Raw genomic sequence first — 19,200 nt, forward strand, 5'->3', positions numbered from 1 at the left:
TAGGAAGTGCGTAACTCACTGCTCTGAGGCAGATGAAAAGACAAACCTATTGAAAAAAATACACATACTGAAGAGGGCAAAATGTCTTTACCTGTGTCTTGCCTCATATCTGCTGCTGGGCTTGTATAGTAAAAACTTTCAGCCAAGTTTATAAAAGTTAATATCCACCTTATTAATGACCTTGCTTTCTCTCTGTACACATATAGCATTAACTATGTGGACATGTATGCAAAGAGAAAGAGCTCCAGTGTTTACAATTATTAATTTTTTAATACTACAAGGGAATTGGAATGTGCCTGCAGTTCCCAGGAGGCCAGCACTTGCTGTACTGATTGAGGATCAAACACCCCAGCAGTGAAAGGCAGGCAGGGGAGAGCTCCGCTGTGAAGGCTGTGCTTGGAGATGCCTTGGCTTAGCCCAGGCACCTGCAAATCATGTTTATGCCATGGGTGAACACCACTGTGCAGTGCCTGGGATCGCCCTGGCCTCCTACTTGGTGCTGAAAAAGCACATTTCATCATCCAGATGGTACTTGAGATGCTCCTGATGGCACCCACCCTGGGGGAGCCTCTCCTGAAGTACAGAGCAAAGTCATGGTTAAATCAGTGGCTTTCCAGGGCACTAGGGCACACTGCTGGGTCTTGGTGACAGGGTGATGTCCCCATGGTGGTGGCAGCTCCTCAACACCTCTAAACCCCTATCCCTTTCATGATCACCCTCCCTGCCTTCACACTCACAGGGAAAGATGAGGGGAAGGCACATTCCTGCCCCTGTGGGACCTTACACAGACAGGCCCCTCCACCCCTGGTGAGCAGGTGCAAGTGGAGGAGGAGGAGGGGGATGCAAGGAGCACAGCCCCCTGGAAGATATCTGAGGTGTCTCTGGTTTGTTGCCTTGCCAGGGTTGTGTTTGTTTGTGTGTTTGTTTGCCGGTTTTCCCGGCGCCTCAGCAGAGAGTACAATGCGGGCTGTGCTCCAGCTGCAGCTGAGGGGGCCAGCCCCTGCAGGAGCCAGGGGAGAGGGAGGGAAGGAGGGAGGGAGAGAGGCTGCTGCTGGTGAAACACAGGCTCCAGCTCCCCAGGACAAGGATGCACCCCAAGTGAGCACAGCAGCATCAGCAGGGCTGGGGGGACAGGTGAGGAAGAGGAGGAGGAGGGGACCTTGTGCAGCCAGGACCAGAGAGACAGGACAGCATTGCTACCTGGTGATGAACAGTGTCCATGGACATCCTCCAGACCCTGTTTGCTTTCACTGTTATCCCTTCCCCGCTGGCTAACCTACCTCTTGTATCCCAAAAGGAATGTCTTCCCGAGGATCTTCCCAGCATCTTCCCGAGATGCTGCTGGGAAGCGCATCTTTCTTGCTTGAAGGAAACCAGCCTTCCCACTGCTCTCCCTGTACCCGTGATGCCTCATCCCAGCACTGCCCTGGACATGCTGATAACAGCAGGTCAATGTCTACACAAGAACTGCCCAGCAGGAAGAGCAGGCACAGGTGGGGGAAGAATGCAGGAAGAAATAGTAGTGGGAGAAAGGGAGTTTGGGGGGAAATAGCTGGGAAGATAGGGGAACTGAGGTATGGAAGTCAGGCACGGTTGTATGGAAGAACCAGGTGGCTTGATAGATGGGAAAGCAGGAACAAGATCAGGAGGTAGACAGGGAGAGACAGTCCCCATAAGGGACTTGGGTGCCAGAAGAAGCATGGGGGCTCTTCTGCCCGTGGATTTGGGAAGAGGATGAAGCATCATTGCTGGTGGTCACACCTCCATGTGCCAGGATTGTTTCCTGACCTGCAGCCCTCTGCATCCCACCCACAGCTGCTGGCTCACTCCAGGCATCCTAATCAAGTGCAGGCTCAGTGCTAATAAGTGACTTTAAGCAGGTCTGTCATTTTTGGACTCGAGATTGGGGTCAGAGGGCTGTGGAGGGGGGTGGGGGTGGCAGCGAACCGAGAAAGAGGGAAATCAATCTCCATAGGATTAACACTGAAGCTCTTGCAGAAGCCCAGCCCCAGGGAAGGGTGGCCTCCAGCCTGGCTGGCCCCTCCTGGAGTAACAGTGACCTCCTGTGGCTGTGGGACTGTCCCAAGGGGCTGATTTGTTCCCTCCCTCTCCATGGGTGCTTCGCAAGGCCAGGGTTGAGCCCTGCAGGGCTTTGGCCACCCCTCACACAGATAACTCTGAGATCCCAGGAGTGAAGGACTGAGCTGATACCTGGCTCCTGAGACCCCTCCACAGGACACATCCTGCACACTGGTGTCTGCTGTGGGGGACACTGGGAACGACTTGGCTGCTTATGGCATTGCCTTCACTGCACCAAAGGCAGGGAGATGCCTTTGTCTGAGAGGTCTGAGAGAGCTGTGGGGGGTGGGCAGCAGGACCTGCCAGCTCCATCCCTGACACCATCCCAGCAGCATTCCCCTCCAAACACACACACACCAAAACACCCCCTCACACCAGGGAACCCAGCGTTCCTGCAGCGACTGGAGAGGGGACTGAGAAGGTCACAGAGGTGCGGGGGTTGGTCCCTCTCTGGCTCACTCACCTCCCTGGTGTCATTCTCCTGGATCAGGGCGTACAGGGGCACCACCCTGTTGATCTCCAGCAGGACTGGTGTGGGGCTGAGCTGCTCCTTCCCGGGGCGCCGGCACAGGTGGCAGGTGGAGGGGCAGCGCCCTTTCTCCTCGCAGTGAATCTCCACTCCGGAGATGAGGTGGTCATCAGACAGCATCTGTGCCGTCAGCAGGCCTGACAGGTACGTGATGAAGGGCATGGATTTCAGCTCCTTCTTGTTCCCAAGCTCAGTTGTTTCTGGTTTAGGGAGAGGGGAGAAACCAAACAGCATGAAATAAATCTCGGCACGGTCCTCTTCCCAAAACCCAAACCTCGCCAGCATAAATGCACCTGATGAAGGTTTAGGCCAGGTGGCAGCAGGAAATCAGAAAGACTGAGGAGAAAAGCAGGACTTTCATGTCACCATGTCAACACTCTGCCTCAAGGAAACATTCAGGCCTCTGAAACCCACTGTGAAACCTCTTGGTGGTCTTCACCACAGGGAGACAAACCTGGAGAGCCTTTGCTTCGCTCTGTGTCTGTCCAAACACTTGCTAAGGACAAGGGAAGTATCACACCTGATGATACCCTGAGCAAAGGAGACACAATTCCCACCTCTGCCCTCTACAGTTTAAACTCCAATTCAAATGCTTTGTCTACAGATGGCCTAAGAAGGCCCAACTTCCATGCCCTGATGTCACAGCTACAGAAGAAAAGCCTTTCTTCATCCTGCATCCAACACCATGAGCTGGACAGCTGTTGCCTCCAACAACAAATTCCCAGTCCCAAGAAGGAGCTGAAGAGGAACAAGGGCTGTCTCAACACCCTGCGCTTGCAGGGACATGCAGCTGATCTGGCAAGGCACTAGCCAGTTAGAAATGCAAATAAACACAATATTCATTCATGACTCCCAGAGCCCTCCAGGGTAGGGACAGCCCTTCCCTGCTGTCTGGCTGTCAGGGAACACTTCTGTGCACAGGATCAAAGCTGTCACGGGGAGAATGAGCAAATTCCAACCAACTCATCTTTTAGAGGAATAAAAGAGGGGCAGTTGCTAAGATAAATTAAAACAAGGCTGTGAGATGTCTCAGTGTCTAGGGAGACACTGGTGAGCACAGACATGGAAAACAGGAGCTGGAGCTGGTTATGGAGAGATTATTTTCTAGAGGACCAGCTCCAGGCAACCTCAAGTCTCAAAAGGGAAAGCCATGAAACCTTAAAAAACTTGGTGGCTCAGAAAGAAGGAAGTTACAGGGAGATACCATGAACCTCTTCTTGCTGCTGCATAAGAGTAACATTTTTTTTTAACATCACTGCTATACAAAAGAAAGAAGTTAATTACAATTCTGGGCTGCAAAGTTTCTTTACAAGAGCTGAAGTAGAGATTTCAGAGATCCACCATGGGGAAGGAATTTTTGGAGCCATGCTTTAAGGGAGGACATGAACACAGAGCTGAAGAGACAGTGGAATCAGTTATCTCATGATTGGCAATAGGATATCAAGCCTTCCTTCCTGAATTATTTGCTTTATAGCAAAGAATTATAGACCACTATCCCTCATCTGCTTGCTCAAGGGGTGGAAAGCATCAGCTCCAGGTGTTTCATCCCTAGAAAGCTGAAGATTTCCTCAACAGAGATGGTACTTCCTTCTTATCCCACACACACCACCCACCACTCATGGCATCTCACAGAAGAGTTACTCAGATCTGAGAGGGAAATTTCCCTCCAAAACATATTCCTGGACCTGCCACTGCAACTACAACCTGGGAAGAAGGGACTGGGGTCCCTCTATCTCCCTCTCTTCTGCGTCTGAGATGAGTTCTGGTTGTCTCCTCAGCCACCTGCATGAAAGGAGGGGGCTCAGGGTGGAGCCCACTCTCCCCATGGCAAACCTGACAATGAACTGAGGAAACCACATGTTCCTGGAGGCTCAGCCTGGCTTTTATTATTTGTATAGAACAGGATAACCTCCCAGGACACTCTGATTACTCCTACAAAGCCTCTGCCTCACTCCTGGGGAAGGGCTTTGCAGGTGATCACTGCGAGGGTGCTCCAAAGGTCCTGTTCTGGCAGGAGGGCGAGGCTCAGCTGCAGGGGCTGCAGCAGGGAGGATACAGGGATTCCTTATCAACCCCTGAATCTGAACATGCTTTTGCTAACACTGCTGGCAACTCAGCTGAACCCTGGCAACATCTGTTTGGGAGCAGAGCGCCGCGGATGTGGTTAGACGCACCACGGCAACTTGTGCGAGTTATTAGTTTGTTTATCTGAAATATGCATTTAGGGAAAAAAACCAAAACACCACCTAAACAACAACACAACAAAATGAATTAAATAGCAGCCTTGTGCCAGGCGTCAGGCCTTGTGTAAGAAAGGCAGGATGAGCAGCACAGGGTGTGCAGAGACAGCATTTGCCGGTTGGGGTGCCTGGCTCTGTCTCTGGGCTTCACTAGGATCTTATAATCCCACAGCACAAGGTGACTGACTGCACACAGGGGTCCCTGCTCGGGATGCAGCAGTTGCTGATGTGGGGAAACACTTCCAGCATTACCAGCAGCACCTCCTGGTGCCTGGACAAGAGGGGAGCATAACACCACTACTGTAACAACAGCATAATACCCAATTCCTTTGCACTGCAGGGCTGTTTGGTCTTGAGAGCTCCCAGGAGACACTGTGTTTGCTAGTAGTCCAGCATTTTATACAGCACATCTTCCAAAAGATTCCCAAGCCATTCCAAAACTGGGAATCACTCCACCTCCCACAAGAACGCAGCCAACCCCAGGGGTAGGATGTGGTAGCTCTTCAAAAGCAGAAATGCTGGGAACAAGGAGAGAAGGCTCTGCAGCTGAAGTTGTAAAAGGAACATCAGGAACTGACCCAGGTAAGGGTTCCTCCAGGCTCACCAGGTTAACCCCACCAACACCAACGGGCTGCTCAGCCAGGCTGATTTAGGACTTGGGGTTTGCATTTTATGCAAGGAAGAGGGAATTCTGGTCCACCTTCCCTGTACATCACCCTCCACTGGACAGACCCAGTGCCACCACAGACAGCCAGGACACATCCACTGTTTATCACCTGGCGGAATAATACCCTGTTTGCTGGCAAATCCATCGAAAGGGAGTTAGAAGGAAAATCAATAGATGTGTTTTCCTGAGAATTTCTCTTGCACTGAGGTATTGTCAGTACAGTCACCACCAGGTCTACGAGAGCCTGGATAGATTTAGTGCTGCCCACTGTTAGTGATGGGCAAACACTGCTGGGAGGAAGAAGGGAGTCAGCAGTGCCTCTCTGTCACATGCATCCACGTGTGTGAGAAGGATAGGATAGGACAAGAGGGAATGGCTGACAGGAGGACACATTCAGATTAGATGTTAGGAAGAAATTCGTCCCTGTGAGGGTGGTGAGTGGCACAAGTTGCCCAGAGAAGCTGTGGTTGCCCCCAGAAGTGTCCAAGGCCAGGTTGGACAGGGCTTGGAGCAACCTGGGCTAGTGGAAGGTGTCCCTGCCCATGGCAGGGGGGTGGAATGAGATGAGCTTTAAGGTCCCTTCCATCCCAAACCACTCCCTGATTCCTTTAGGCACAGCATCAGCCCCTGCTGCTGGGACCTCCAAGCAGCCACCCACACCCACATCCCGGGGCTCACACGTGGGCAAGGACGGGCTCCCCAGGGAACCACTACCCAACTTTTGGGACACGCAGCCATCCCACGGCACGGCATCCCACGTGGGAATGACATCCCCCGGGCGAAGGCAGGGGCTCAGCGTGGCCGGGGGGATGCAGGATGCGAGCGCAGACCCCACAGCGCGCAGCCCGCGGGATCCTCCGCCGGGAGGGGGGGGACGCGGGGTCCCGGTGGCGGCGGGGCAGCCGTGTCCGTGGCGGTCCGTGAGGCCCTGCTGCCCTCTCGTGGCACCGCGGCAGGACCGCGCTGAGATCCCGGGATGCGGCACATCATCCCGGCACATCATCCCGGCATCGCCTCCCTGCCGCCCGCACCCCGCGGCCGCTCCGCCGGGACGCCTCGGGATCTCGTTCCTTCCATCCTCATCCCATCCATCCACGCCTCGGGAAGAGGAGTGTGCTGCCCGATTGTACAACGTCCCCGAGTCACAACACTGGATACAACCTCCTGAGCCTGAGGGTTTGTGACCCCTTTTCATCTCCTGCTTACAGAATGTTAAGGGGTTGAAATGGACCTGAAGGATCATCTTGAAGTCCCAACCTCCCTGCCATGGGCAGGGACACCTTCCACCAGCCCAGGTTGCTCTAAGCCTTGTCTAACCTTGGACACTTCCAGGGATGAAGCATCAACAACTTCTCTGGGCAACCTGTGCCAGGGCCTCAAGACCCTCACAGGGAAAAATTTCTTCCTAATATCCAACCTAAATTTCCCTTCTTTCAATTTGTTTCCATTACTCCTTTTTCTATCTCTACAGCTCCTGAGGAAGAGTCCCCTCGTGTCCACACTGCCAGCTTGCCCCTGCCCTGCTGCACACCCCTCTTTCCCTGATGATGCTGTGCCCACTGCTCACAGCCAATTAATCAAACTCAATTAAACACAGAGCCCTGTGCCCCGACACCCAGCACCAAGGATTGGCCAGGGAGCCACACCACAATGCTCCCAAGGCCCCCCCTGACTTTCACTGCAGACCCTCAGCCCTCGGGATGATCCCAAAGGTACCAGCAGGGAGCATCTGTAAGCAGATCATCCTGGCTCCCCACAGGCTGGATAGCCAGGATCTCACCTCATCTTCAGCTGAGACATTTACACACTTGCAACCCTCAAGTTTTTAAGAAAAAAAATGCCAGAAGAGCTTTTAGAGATCTCTGATAAACCTTTCTAAAAGGGAGCGGTGCAGGCATCCCCTATGACATTGCTTTGTCAAAGGAACTGGCTCTGCTGACCCTGCAGTTTCCCCACTGCCTGCAGTGGCTCTCAGGAAGAGCAACCAAAGCCCTGCCCTGCTCATCTGACCTCTGGCAGCCTCTCAGTGCTCACCCCACTGCCTCTGAGACACTGCAGTCCCTCAAGGATGGCTCCATGACCCCCCAAATCACCCCCCACGACAGCTGGTTCCCTCCCTGTTCCAACACACCCACATGTCCCTTTCCCATGGGATGGCTGAGATCTTCCCAAGCCTGCCTGATGGCTGGCTGGCTACTGGTGTGGGGCAGCCCCTCGAGGTCCCAGCCTGGATGGCCTTCCCACCCTTCACTGTCACGGCACAAGGTCCCCACACCCCAACATGCTGAGTTACATCACTGACTCATCATTAGGATCCCTAATCAAATGCAGAGAGTCCTTTGTTTTCTCCCCAGAATGCACTGAAAGATTATTTCCTATTCCTACCGTTGTTTTTTCCTCACACTGCTCACTTTCAGGTGTGGGTGGCCTCACAAAATCTGTCAGACCAACCTGGTTCAGTGTTTACATCCTCTTTTATTCACTGGAAAATACATCAGGGGCTGAGAGAACATTTCCCTGGGGAGGCCAGAAGCCAGGAGTGAACCCTGTGTCCCCTCCCTGGGCACAGCAACACCTCCAGGGAACCACTGGTGCTTGAAACAGGGGAACTGTAAAATCTCACTCATTTTCTTCTGCAACCCTGGTCAGGCTTTGCATCTGCTCCACTGCCTCTGAGCGCATCCCCTGCCCACATTTGCTGATCCCTACTGGTCATCATTGCTGCTGGGATGTAAGTCCCTTCCAAGTGAACTATTCTATTCTAAATAAAGTAGAAAAAACCCCACCAAGAACAGGAGGTGGCAAGGCTTGCTGCATTATGCAAGTTGCTTTCTTCAGAGCTGGCTGGAGCGGGTGAACAGTGGAAAAGCGCTGCAGGCAGAGAGGCCACATGCAGGGTTTTTGGGAAATGGTTAAACCAAGGATTTGCCTCCTTCTCCAGGCAGTGAATTCCTCTGAGTCTGGGCCTCCACCTGCACATCTGATCACGGGACAGTGCCTGGATGCCACTGGGAGCAGTGGTGCTGCCGGTGTGTGAAGGACACGGTGCCCCTGCACCTGCCTGGGGTTCTCCCTGCTCCCACAGAGGAAACCCCAAGCCATCCCATTCCCTGTCCTGCTGTGCAGCCCCACGGGGTCACAGTGAAAGGGGTGTCCCTCTGCCATCTGCAAAGCGGGATCACAACAGCTGAGCAAAAACGGAGCTGGAATGGAATCGATGTCAGTGTCTCCAAGACTTGCAGGGTTCCCTTCCAACTCTGCATATTTTAGGATTCTATGAAACACCAGTCAGAGCACAGCCATGATCCAGAGACCAAAACCTGCATCTGGGTACCACTGCCAGCCTGCAAAGCCTGACAGGCAGAGGGGTCAGAAATAAAGGCTGGGGGGATGAGGAGGAGAAGGAGCGATGAGGCAGGAGGGAAATGGCTAATCCATGATTAATGACTGGTGATCAGCCCTGTGCAGGTGTAGCAGAGCTGCCATCCTTTAGTAACTCCCAGGAAAGAGCAGGAGAGGGGAATGACGAGGCAACACAAGCTCTTTTGGGATCGAGGGTGAACCCTTTAACTGGCTGGTTCCTCACAAACTGGTGCAGAATTGGGGGACTCCATAAGGATGATTAAAATCAGCCAGGCTGTGCCCTGAGCAAGGCCCTGCCCAAGCACCTGCAGCTGCCCCTGCATTCACTGTGGACACCCCAGAGCATCACCCTGCCAACTGCTTGCAGCTGCTGTTCTGAACCCCAAAAAAGTCCTTTCTGTCCTGGAGTCCATGGGTTGCTCCAGCACAAGGTACGGAATGAGAAAAACACACCTTTTCAATAGATGATGAAGAATGCATCAAACGCTCAGGACGCTGCTGGGGGAAAGGAAGGGGAATGGAAGGGAAAAGGGAAAAAGGAAAGGAAGAGAAAGAAGAAAGACAAAAGGAAAGGAAAAGGGAGAAGAGAAGGAGAAAGGAATAGGGAAAAGGAATAGAGAATTAAAAAGATATAGGGAAAAGAATACAGAAGGGAAAAGAAAAGGACAAGGGAAGGGGGAAGGGGCTGCTCCCGCAGCAGCACTGCCCGACCAGGCAAAGGGCAGCGCTCAACCCGCGCGTTCCAAACCAGCACACACTAAACCGAGAAAAAACGAAGCCAACACGTTTCCGCTCCCCTTCTTTTCAACGCCAACCTTCCCCGACAGCAGCACCCGCAGCACAGGCTCCCACCCCGCGATCCCCGCACCGCCCCCGCCGCCATTCCCGCTCCCCCCACCCCGCTCGGGGACTACATCTCCCAGCAGCCCCCGCGGCGGCGGGCGCGGCGCTCACGCGGGCGCGCGGGGCACGCCGGGAGCGGCGCGGCCCGGGCGGCGGCAGGTGAGGGCAGGGGCGCGCGCGCGCCCTGGGGCCGGGGCGCCCCCTGCGGGCGGGGCCGGGCACGGCGGGACCCCCGGGACGGGAACGGGAATGGGAGCGGGAATGGGAATGGGAGCGGGAATGGGAATGGGAGCGGGAATGGGAATGGGACAGCACGGACGGGATGGGCCCCGCCGGGTGGTGGGCGCTTGGCATGGAGGGACGGGGAGAAAGGAGAGCGGGGTCCGCCCCGCCGAGCCCCCCCCTCGGGCACCCGGAGAGGGGCTGGCAGCGGATCCCCATTGATCGCCCCGCGGGATCGCCCGGTGCGCCCACACAGAGCCCGGGCGTGTGCCCCGAGCACGGCGTGGCCAGGCACCGGCACGGGTCACCCCCGTGGATGCGCCATCCCTGGCAGCGCCCAAACCAGGCTGGACGAGGCTTGGAGCCACCCGGCCCGCGGGGAAGGTGTCCCTGCCCGCGGCAGGCGGCGGAACGCGGTGATCTTTAAGGTCCCTCCCAACCCCAAAGCCGGGGGTTCCTCCCCACCCAGACCTCTGCGTTGTCTGTGCAATACCCGCACCCAGGGGCTGTCCCGCGGGGTTTGCTGTTGGTGCTGTTGTTGTTTTTGCTGTTGTTATTGTTCTGACAGCTCCTGTCAGCAGCGCTACCCCGTTATTTTCACCCGTTCACGGCACCAGCCCTTGAGCTGCGAGCGGAGCCGGCCGCCTGGCCGCTGAGAACTACCAAACCACGGCAGGAAATTTGAGCACAAGGAAACCAAACCGGCATAATTCGCCGAGTTTTTACAGCCTGATCCTCAGCTGAGGCTTTCTGTAATGCCCTGCTCTGCGTCAGGGGCACTGCCTCGGGAGGGACCGATACGCAAGAACAACTCGCTGTTAAGGAAACTTCCATGCGGGCACAGCCGAGTTCGAGAGGGAGATAAAGGGAGAAATAATGTCACGTTACCGAGGGCACGCTGGCATTCCAACAAAAGGGGGTTATGTATGAAAAGGATATTGTACAGATCACCTGTCTAAAAAGCCCAGCCTGACTTAAAATCCCCTCCGCCACTGTTCTTTAATGAAAATACTAGTTTTAAAGGTACCTTTCAATGTAACTTGCAGCACCTGGTGCCTGTGCTGCTCCCTCGCCCTTCCCTAAGCGAGCCTTTTGACGTGTTTCCAAGGAAAGTAGGAATAATGAGCCTGGTATCCTGTGTTTCATTTTTAAAAACCGTTCTAAAATACAGAATTTTTAATCCCTCAAAGGAAGGTTTCTGTTCTCCGTGGCAGTGCCCAGGCTTCTGCCTCCCCAGCTGTGATATGTGTGAAGACAAAAAGGGAAGCGTGCTCCGTGCCAGTGGCAGGAAGTGCCTGGAGTCCCCCTGCTCCCAGATGCCAGGGATACTCATCCTGCCACCACTGAGGATCAGATCCCAGCTTGGTGTTTGCAGATTCTGCTACACCACTGAGTCCTTCCCTGAAATACGGGCTTTGAAGGGCTGCAGCTGATAATTTGAAATAACTTTTTCCTTCTCTGTATGAACATAAAGAAATGTTGTTTGTTGCAGTTGTTTTCTTGCACGTTAGCGAGTGGTAAACTGAAATACACTGAAGCTTTCCCGAGGAGGAAGGAGGCAAACCCAGCAGGGAAGCAAGAATGCTGTGTGCATTGAGCCATTACTCAGAAAAAGCTGTCTGTTCACATCCCTCTGCCGCCCTCTCTTCATTTCAAAGACTAACTACTTCCTTCTCCTCCTCTCCCCTAGAAAAAAGGTTTTCTTCCCTATTTTTTAGTGGCAAGGCAATGCAATAGCAAAGGTATTGAAACCCAGTCTACTGAATAATAACTTAATGATGTGAGCCCTGTTCTGTTCCTTTTGAATGGATGGCTGCTTTGGCAGGAGAGCTGCTGGGATCTGCTCCCTGCTGGGAGGGATGGGAGGGTGGAGAAACCTGGATTGAAGCTGAACAGCAACCAGAGTGGTGTAAAACTGAACCGGGAGACAGGAATGAGGTCAACGCTGCAAGACTGTGAAATGAGGAGAAATTACATGCAGTTAAAGCTGAGTTCAGGGACTGACAGTGAGCACTGGTAGGATGTTTGGAGTTTGGATGTTTGTAGTTGTCTTTCAGCTCCGTTATGCTCATATCTGCCCAAGGTAAACACAAAGTGTTTAACTGGCATGGTGAAACGTGGTGCAGCACGGCAGAGGTCAGTGAAATGCACTGGCATCAAACCTCCTCTGTGTATTTTCAATGTGAGCAGTCACCCCCCAGAAGGAGTGGAAGCTGACGAAGCATTCCTGCTATTTTCACTTCCTGGCAAATGCATGAAACTTTGAGCATTTATTTTGGCTCTCCAGCAAAGCAGAGCGAACCAACCACGTTTATTTCGTTCGTATCTGATGTCACATCTGAATGCAGGTCTCCAGAGGTGATCTATTAATGTCCTAAAGCATCGCACCATCTGGTTCCTCTTTTGATGCGCAACATTTTGAATGCTTGGTTTAATCTCCCTGGGTTTCAGTAAATTATGTAAACTCGGAGGCTTGGCAGCGGGAGATGGGCACCGTGAGGAGATGATTCAGTCATCAATATCTATTGGGCTTCCTTATTGCTGCCATTACACTTCTTTCAGTTGCTACTTACAAATGTTGCAAGTGAATAATTCATCGCACTGGGAGCTGCAAGTTAGTTTTGAAATTTGCCCACTCCGAGATTAGCTATGACTAATCCATCCTTCCCAGTCGTGGAAAAGCTAACTGGGTTTCTTTTCTGCAGGGTTGGGTGATAAAAGTCAGAAATAAATTGCTTGTATATGCAACTGCTGGTGCTGACATAAATCACATTTCCTTTTTTTATTCTTCCTGGACAGAATTGGAGCACCTTGGAATAGATGTGAGCACAAGACACGGCGCCGGCTGGAGCTGCCCGGGAACACCATGGCTGCCGCCCCTCACCTCAACTCGGACGCGCTCCGAGAGGTCCTGGAGTGCCCCATTTGCATGGAGTCCTTCACCGAGGAGCACCTGAGGCCCAAGCTCCTGCACTGCGGGCACACCATCTGCAAGCAGTGCCTGGAGAAGCTCCTGGCAAACAGCATTAACGGGATACGGTGCCCGTTCTGCAGCAAGATCACGCGGATCACGAGCCTGGCTCAGCTGACTGACAACCTCACGGTGCTCAAGATCATCGACACCGCTGGACTGGGGGAGGTGGTGGGTCTCCTCATGTGCAAGGTCTGCGGGAGGAGGTTGCCGAGGCACTTTTGCAAGAGCTGCAGCTTGGTTTTATGTGAGCCCTGCAAGGAGGCTTCGCACCTGCCCCAAGGGCACAGAGTCACTGCTATCAAAGAGGCTGCTGAAGAGCGTAGGAGGGAATTTGGGACGAGGCTTGCCAGGCTAAGGGAGCTCATGGGTGATCTTCAGAAAAGAAAAGCTGCTCTGGAGGGTGTTTCCAGAGACCTGCAATCCAGGTACAAAGCAGTGCTGCAAGAGTACAGCAAAGAGGAGCGCAAGATCCAGGAGGAACTGGCCAGGTCACGCAAGTTCTTCACCACTTCTTTGTCTGAAGTGGAGAAGGTAAATAACCAGGTAATGGAGGAGCAAGCCTACCTGCTGAACTTAGCAGAAGTGCAGATAATGTCCCGCTGTGACTACTTCCTTGCCAAAATAAAGCAGGGGGATATAGCTCTCCTGGAGGAGGCGGCAGACGAGGAGGAACCAGAACTGACAAACAGTCTCCCAAGGGAGCTGACTCTGCAAGAGGTGGAACTCCTGAAGGTGAGCCACGTGGGACCACTGCAGATCGGGCAGGTGGTGAAGAAGCCTCGATCCGTTAACGTGGAGGAATCGCTCCTGGAAACTGCAGCATCCTCGTCGGTGTCGTTTAGGGAGCCTGACCTGGTGCAGGAAGAGCCCAGCTGCACTCCCCATTCCTCACCAGCCAAGCCAAGGATTCCCGAAGCAGCCACGAGCATCCAGCAGTGTCACTTCATCAAGAAGATGGGCTCCAAGGGCAGCCTGCCAGGCATGTTCAACCTCCCCGTCAGCCTGCACGTCACCACGCAAGGCGAGGTGCTCGTGGCAGACCGGGGCAACTTCCGAATCCAGGTTTTTACCCGCAAGGGCTTCCTGAAGGAGATCCGCCGGAGCCCCAGCGGGATCGACAGCTTCGTGCTGAGTTTCCTCGGGGCAGACTTGCCCAATTTGACTCCCCTCTCTGTCACCATGAACTGCCACGGCCTGATCGGGGTGACAGACAGCTATGATAACTCCGTCAAGGTGTACACCATGGACGGGCACTGCGTGGCCTGCCACCGGAGCCAGCTGAGCAAGCCCTGGGGCATCGCCGCACTGCCCTCGGGGCAGTTCGTGGTGACCGACGTGGAAGGGGGGAAGCTCTGGTGCTTCACGGTGGACCGTGGCGTGGGGGTGGTGAAGTACAGCTGCCTGTGTAGCGCGGTGCGCCCCAAGTTCGTCACCTGCGACGCCGAAGGGACCATTTACTTCACTCAGGGGCTGGGGCTCAACCTGGAGAACCGGCAGTACGAGCACCATCTGGAAGGAGGCTTTTCCATCGGCTCCGTCGGCCCCGACGGGCAGCTGGGGCGGCAGATCAGCCACTTCTTCTCGGAGAACGAGGACTTCAGGTGCATTGCTGGGATGTGTGTCGATGCCAGGGGAGACCTCATTGTTGCTGACAGCAGCCGTAAAGAAATCCTGCATTTCCCTAAGGGAGGCGGCTATAACATCCTGATCCGGGAAGGGCTCACCTGCCCGGTCGGTATTGCCATTACTCCCAAAGGGCAGCTCCTGGTGCTGGACTGTTGGGATCACTGCATTAAGATCTACAGTTACCACCTGAGAAGATACTCCACCCCTTAAAAGTCATGGCTGTAAGCGAAGCCTCTCCTGGCAGCAGGCATTCTTCCAGCCTCCCTGCAATCCGACGGGAACAAGTGTCAAGCCTTCAGGAAGACTGTGCCATAACCGAAGGGGATCTGGCATAGAGGCCATCATGTTTTGTGTTTAGAAACAAAGTAGCTTTTGTGGTGGTGGTGGTGGTGGTCTGCTTTTTCTTCTTCTTTTTTTTATATAAAATCCATACAAATAAGAACAAGCTTGAGGGAAGGGATCCATCCTTTGGGAGCGTTGGTTCCTTGCTAAGTGACTGGTCACTCCAGACACCTTCTCACCTCCTTACGCCACATCTCCCCTCCCAGCTTTTAACCATTGTGTCTTTCTTTGTGCCATAAAAGATGAGTGACTGCTCTAAATCACCTTTCCTTACAGAACTAGCAAGGCAATCCTCCTCTCTCTCTGTGGTACTCACAAGGAACTGGGTAGCAGTTGTCTGGGCAACTCCTAGAGAGAGCAATTTGGGATTGCATAAAATGAAATGGCCCTCGTCAGCCACACGGAGATGGAGCTTTACTCCCACCCTGACAAGGGACAGTTGTCTCTCTCCCGTTTTTCTGGTGTTCAGGAGATCACCCCGTCGTGCCATTTGTGAGCTGAGTCTGTTCCATGTGAAGTGAGTACTGTGCAATCGTGGGAGACCAAGCTGAGCCAGAAAACTGCCCTCTTTATTACTGAGTAGTAAGAAAACAGGGGTTTTATTACTACTCAGAGTCCTGCTAGGTAGAAGGGGGTAAAAAGGGAGGGGGTTGAAGGAAAAAAAAACCTGAGGGGAAACCTAGGGTTGCTATTTACTGCTGTTTTATTATTAAATGTATCCTGGAAACTGTCTTTGGAAGGTGTACCTGGTATCTAAAATTTCCTGGGGAGGGGGGAAGGGCTGGGGGAATGAAACTGGGAGATTGTATAAAATGAGATTAAATGCAACATGTTGTATGTTCACCTGCACTTCACTGCTCTGCATTCCAGACCATTGCATTTAGCAAGAGGTTTCCACTCATCTGCATCTCCTATGTGCAAGTTACTCACTGCTGAGATAGGGATGGGGAGGGGGGGACTATTTCACTTTTAATTTTTTCATACTTGGAAGCACATCCATTGATGCACTGCCTTTTTTTTTTCCCTTGCACAGCAAAACACTACATTCCTCAGATTTTTTTTTTTTTTTTTTTACGGCACCAGCAGGCACCAGAGTTGCTGTTCATCACGGCTTTGGGCCAAATGAAACACAAAACTGCAGCTGTGTGAACCAAGGCCCCCACAGTGCTACTCTCCTGGCTGATAAATGTGTACCTCAGTGTGGTGCTGCTCGCCCAGAATAGTTTATTGAAGGAAAGATGCATTTAAATAGGGCACAGTGGTAGCATGTTAATCTGCCACAGATAATAGTTACACTGCAGTGCATTTATTTGTTGCTATCAACAACGTAGTTGCAAATTTGGGGGCACGGCAGACAATATAAAAGCTGATTTTATGGTGGCTGCCGTGCTCCAGCAAATTGTTTGCTGCTTGTCCTACAACGTTTGCAACAGGTGAATTTTTTCTTTTTTTTAAGCTCCCATATAGTCTCCCCTAAGGAAACAGCAAAATGAAACAGGCTTCTGAGCTGCTGCTGCTCCAGATGGGTGTTTGGCAGTTACAGGCTTTGCAGAAGAAGCGCTGGGAGCAGATTTTGGTGGGATTTTCGGGTTTTATTCCTCTTCCTGTTGTGCTCAGCCAGAGCGCTGAAGGGGCCAGCACACAAACACAGCTGTGTGGTGGAGCTGCCCCTCCAATCAGGGCAACTTCTGATTCCTCTTGCTATAATGCACTGGAAAAAGCTTGTGGAGAAGGGAGCTGAGACAGGAGGTGGTAGATGGTGCTGAGGGAGCCCAAGGGACTGAACCCCCTTCCCTCCTGAGCTGCTCTTTGTGTTTGCCAAGGCTGCCAACTTGCACATCACTATTTACACTCCCTGCTTCTCTTTTTTTGGGTGGGAAGGGGGGCACGTGACAGCAACCTGGGGAGCCCTTCTCACCTTGCATGTGTGTTTTGGGGAGATGAGGACCATTAATGGGCCGTGCTGCAGTTAATGACATTGTAACTGAAGGCGTTTTCCCAGCATCATGGCAATGGCAGTTCCTCTCCTTCTGATGTGTTTTAAACATTTCTCCTGCTTCCAAGAACTGCTCCAAGCAGGAAGCTACTGTGGACCTGAATAACTGAAGCAATATTATCTATGATAATATGTACCTCTGTCATTTTCTGTTCCCATGGATATTTTTTTTTGCAATAAACAGCACACTGTACTAGCAATAACATTTCCTGGAGTGCTTGAAGGGACATAAAAACTGGTCCAGCAAACTGAGCAGTTGGTTACCCCAGCCTGTTCCTGGTTACAGAGTTCAAACAAAGCATCTGTCATCTGTTTCTCACTCGAAGAATTAAGGAAAATAAAAATACCCTGCGATTCACTGGTGGGCCAGGACACTGCAATCGACGCCCGGGGCTGTGTCTCGCCTGCAGCTCTTCTAGTCTGGGCTTTCAGGCACAAAAGGGGAAAAGAAAACCTGCTGTCCCTGCCCAGGGTCTGCATGTCCCCTGACAAAACTCGACAGTGACTGTGAGATGATTTTACAGAGCCCTGTTTTTTGCTGTGGTGCCCCCACACAGTGTTGTGATCGTCTGCCAAACAAGGAGTAATTAAGGATTGTGTTGAAATAGTTGGCTCCTGTACCTGTACCTGGAGAAAGAGCTTGTCTGGTCATACGTATGTGTTTGGTTTTTAAAGATTGTGTAATAAAGGAAAAATTGATCCAATTAAAAGTGCATTGCAAACGGCTCATTTTCTTATTAAAACACTGCATCTCCTCCCCTTGGTGGCAGATTGGATTTTACAGCCAGTGGGGATTAGACTGGGAACACAAGGGCTACAGGATCCCTTTTTTCAGGTTGCACAGGATAAATCTGATCTCCCTGGCAGGAGAAGTGGTGGGGAAGTGTCAGGTAGAGTTCCCTGATCTCCTTGGCAGGAGATCAGGGAACTCTACCTGACACTTCCCTACCCACCTCATAAACAAATGCTCAGGTTTTGTAACTTAATTCACTCTGATACTCCCACAAGGGCAATATCTTCCTTGTCACCGCAGGCAGTACCTGATGTTTCAAAGGTCTGCTCCAAGTGCTGGGTAACAGGACGTGGGAGCCTGGCTGAAGGCTCCATCCCTGTGTCCCTGGCTCATCCATGAACTGCCAACCCTTTGCATGACAAAGGGCTCAGGGACCTGTGGCACAGCCAGGTGAGGGACACCCAGAGACACATCAGGAGCTGAGGGCTCAGCTGGTAGACCCCAGACTTCCCTGTGTTTAGACCACTGGGGTATAAAAGCATGGGGTTTTCTTTGTTTAGAGTCCCTCCTCGGCAGCACCAGCTCAGGCTGTTACTCTGCTGTTGCACAGTAATTAAATTATTTTAAGAATCCAGATGTCTAAGACTCTGCTCTGGGAAACTGGGGCTGAAGCAGTGAGGAAACCTGGTCTAGGTGAGTGTGGGAGGTGTAGCTGTTAAGGGGCCTCAGTCCCAGCTCAGGTGGTGGGATTGTGATGGCCAGAGAGGCTCCTGGATGGTCAGAGGACAACAGGCACATCAGCAGCACGTGCAGGTTCTCCCCTGGTCCTGCCTCCCTTCTGGGTTTGCTGCTCTTGGGTAAAGGATTTTATCCTTTGGGCTCATCCAAGATGATGGGAAGCAGCACTTTAAAAACAGGTGTGAATTGCTGGTTTATCAAACATATTCAGTCCTTGCAGAAAAGCTGCTGTGTGGTGCTGTTGGACCCACCCTGCCACTTTATCACAAGTTTTGATTTCTTTGGGTAGAAAAACTAAGCTATGGGCATTTCTGGGGGCAAAACCAGGAGTTAGGGTTCCTAAAGGGATGAGGGGGAGAGCTTGTTCCTTAATCAGAGGGGGCAGAGCTACAGAAGTAAAAATAAAGCCAGATGCTTTGAGTGGTTTGTATTGTATAGCTTAAGTGATTTTTCTGGGTCATTACTCAGTGCGAGGATTTAAAGTTATTTCATTTTGCACAACTAATTACTCGACTTGCCTGACGATTCTGGATTACAATGAGCAGTGCATAAGGTCATTTAGCAGACTGAGTCACAGCACATATTGTAGTCTAAACTAAATTTCACGGCAACCAGTTAAGATTGTTTTTACCTCCTCTGAACAAAATGTCAGAATCTGAGGGTTGGAAATAAATATAATGACATAAAGGAAGCAAGTAAGAGTGTTACAAAGGTAATAGAGTGGTTGTTTATAGGGACAGATCTCAAGAACAGGGAAATTCTATACGCTTTGCTTCTCACCAAGCAGGTATAAGGGAAACCCATTATCTCCTTTAACAGATGCAAAACTCTCCTTACAGCTTTCTTAA

General features: G+C 52.3%; 2 protein-coding genes across 3 annotated transcripts in view; one reads left to right on the forward strand and one right to left on the reverse strand.

Moving 5' to 3' along the window:
- ASTN2 (astrotactin 2) overlaps positions 1 to 19,200 on the reverse strand; it is a 314,924-nt gene that overhangs the window by 86,112 nt on the left and 209,612 nt on the right. The window contains exon 17 of the mRNA XM_050319770.1: positions 2,543 to 2,808. Coding sequence (XP_050175727.1) covers positions 2,543 to 2,808 — 266 coding nt within the window. The remainder of the gene's footprint in view (positions 1 to 2,542; positions 2,809 to 19,200) is intronic.
- TRIM32 (tripartite motif containing 32) lies at positions 9,859 to 17,606 on the forward strand. 2 transcript variants are annotated; one of them, XM_050319783.1, is made up of 2 exons: positions 9,859 to 9,880; positions 12,743 to 17,606. In XM_050319783.1, exon 2 carries the CDS (start codon positions 12,810 to 12,812, stop codon positions 14,751 to 14,753), a length of 1,944 nt encoding a protein of 647 aa, XP_050175740.1. In that variant the 5' UTR covers positions 9,859 to 9,880; positions 12,743 to 12,809; the 3' UTR covers positions 14,754 to 17,606. The 2 variants fall into 2 exon arrangements, with proteins under 2 accessions (XP_050175740.1, XP_050175742.1); XM_050319785.1 differs by lacking the exon at positions 9,859 to 9,880 and adding an exon at positions 10,031 to 10,966.

The sequence above is a fragment of the Myiozetetes cayanensis genome, unplaced genomic scaffold (genome assembly GCF_022539395.1).
Source record: "Myiozetetes cayanensis isolate MyiCay16 unplaced genomic scaffold, myiCay2020 scf23, whole genome shotgun sequence".
Lineage (NCBI taxonomy): Eukaryota > Metazoa > Chordata > Aves > Passeriformes > Tyrannidae > Myiozetetes > Myiozetetes cayanensis.